This window comes from Leptonychotes weddellii, chromosome 4, assembly GCF_054177405.1.
Source record: "Leptonychotes weddellii isolate Sample4059 chromosome 4, ASM5417740v2, whole genome shotgun sequence".
Classification (NCBI taxonomy): domain Eukaryota; kingdom Metazoa; phylum Chordata; class Mammalia; order Carnivora; family Phocidae; genus Leptonychotes; species Leptonychotes weddellii.
The window spans coordinates 84,739,803-84,742,174 of record NC_138372.1 but is presented as its reverse complement, the minus strand read 5'-3'; the positions used below and the strand labels follow the sequence as shown (position 1 = coordinate 84,742,174).

Genomic DNA, 2,372 nt, shown 5'->3' with positions numbered 1-2,372 from the left:
TTTGACTACCCCTTTAGGACCATCCACGGGGTGATCAGAACCCCTTCAAGGATGGCAATGGGGTGCGATCACACTATGTTTCAGAGGGGATACCAGAGGACAGACGGGTCCACAATCCCTCCGGCTGCTCTGAAGTTTCAAGAAGGGGTAAGGATGCAGCTGCCGCCACAGGGGCGAGTGCGGAGTCACCAGGGACCACAGAAGGATGAGGCCAGGCGAATTTGAGCATGGAAACTCAAGCAGGATAGGCCAGTTTACTGATCAGCCTTCCCCTCCTCCTCCTCCTCCTCTTTGTCTTGGGGCTCCGAGGTCTCAGCCTCAGGCCCCTCCTCCCCCAAGGGCGCCTCCATCAGGAGGTCCTGCACCAGCTGCTCCAGGGCCCCCAGGCTTATCCTCTGCAGGCGCTCCTGGTGCTCCCGCCTCAGCAGCTGCAGCACTGCCTTGGTGTCGTGGGGCGCGAAGTGTTTGGCTAGGACCAGGCCCAGACAGTGCCACAGGGGCTGGGGCTGGCCGGCCTCCGCGGCCGCTGTCTTCGCCAAGGGCCGTATGATGACATTGATGGAGGCATTGGGCCCGATGCAGTAGTCGGAGAGACACTTGTCATCAGCCAGACGCTGGCCTCGGAAGAGCAGGTACTGCTGCTCCTCGGGCACCTGCAGTCGCTCTGACACCAGCTTCTTCAGCATGGCCACACTCTCTTGCCCTGACACCTTCAGGCTGCATCTCCGGCCCAGGAGCAGCTTGACCGTGAGAATCATCGGGCCAAGAAGAGAATCAGGAGGGATCCATGCTCCGCCGCTGCCCTGAGGGTTAAGGGCCAGTACAGGAGAAGGTGGCTTCTCCCTATCAATGGAGGGCGGTGGTCCCAGGAGGCCAGGGGCCAGCCCCCCATGGGCAGCCATTGGCTAATGCTCTATGATGTCACAATGCGGCGTGAGGGCTCATTTTGAGAGCGGGACTCTGGGGAAGTCAGAGGGACATTTTGGGCACAGGACATCCTTCCTCCATAAAGGGAGAAAGGACAGTAGGTTAAGGAGCAGGAGGGTCCAAAAGGAGAGGGTAGCAGAAAGAAATACGTCCTCGTTGACTCATTCAACACATACGTATTGGGTGCCTTCTTCGCCAGGACCTGTCCCCAAGGAGAGATGGGATCACGGTGGATACTTTCTGCCCTCATGAAGCTTTCAATCTAGTGGCTAACGTTTATTTATCAAGTGTCTTCTCTCTGGCAAGCACTTGACACGCTCTCTCGGATTGGGGTTCCCAGAAGCAGACACGGGGACAGGGATTCCAGGGCACCTGTTGAGTTGGGGGGGTGACCCCGGGAAGCGGCAGTAGGAGGTGAGGAGGTGAGACAAGGCAGCGAGGGAAGCCAAAACTGCAGAAATGAGCAGGTGGCCCTCGTGAGTCACCGGGGAGGCTTCCATCCTGCTGCATGCTCCGGAAGGTTCAGAGTAGACCCCTGAGTTGTACCACCTGAGGAGCAAAGATGCTGGATCTGTGTGCTCGGGCTCCCGCCCTTGGCTAGTGGGGGTGCTGACCTCGGCTGCGTGGCCTGCGCAGGTGCAGAGCATGCTTCTGTGACCAGAGAAAACCGGTGCGCAGAGATTTGCAGGCGTTGGCAAGTGGGAGCCCTCAGGGGTTGGGGAGCGGGAGTGCAGGGAGGATGCAGTGGGTTCCCCGGCTGTGCCTGCTGCCCGGCCCTGCCCTACGGACTCCTCACCACCTCAGAGGCACTACTGCTATGTTCTCCATTCGCAGAGGACAGACCATGGAGCTCGGCTCACCCACACGGCAAGCAGCAGCACAGCTGTGTCTTCACCCTTAGTGCATGTGGCCTCCTGAACCATCTGCTCCGGGGCTCCGGGGCGCTGGGCACTCGGAGACAGCCGGGGCTCCGCGGCCAACAGGGAACACGCGTGGGGCCTCTGCCTCTGCCCGTCAGCTCCTTCTGCTGGGTTCAGTTTTCTGTCCCACTTGTTAAAGGTCTCCTGGGTCAAGCCCTTTCTATATGCTGGCACATTTAAGCCTGCGAGGAAGGTATCATAATGCATTTTAGAAATGAGCGAGTGTGAAGAAGGCCTGGCTGACTCCCCATCCGGTAGGGTGGTTTCACCGGGGAGCCCCTCGCAGCTCCCCAACTCTCCCCCCTCTCCGTGCTCCGCGGCTATGCTCGGCTCCCACCTCCTCTCTCCTCCCTCCAACCTGGGCAACACTTGAACGCTGGTTCAAAACCACCTCCTCCAGGCTGCCAACACCCTTGGACTTTTCAGACCTTGCCCTGGCATAGCACCCAGCCCGGATCCCCTGCCCAGGGTCACTCCAACCACCACCCCTCTCTTCAGGCCCTGGCAGCCTCGGGCCAGGTTCTC

At 60.0% G+C, this 2,372-nt stretch overlaps 1 protein-coding gene across 1 annotated transcript; it reads right to left on the bottom strand.

Moving 5' to 3' along the window:
* Window positions 1-254: 254 nt before the first annotated feature.
* UBL4B (ubiquitin like 4B) lies at window positions 255-1,778 on the bottom strand. Its single transcript, XM_006732854.2, has one exon. It carries the CDS (start codon window positions 900-902, stop codon window positions 255-257), a length of 648 nt encoding a protein of 215 aa, XP_006732917.2. The 5' UTR covers window positions 903-1,778.
* Window positions 1,779-2,372: the final 594 nt, after the last annotated feature.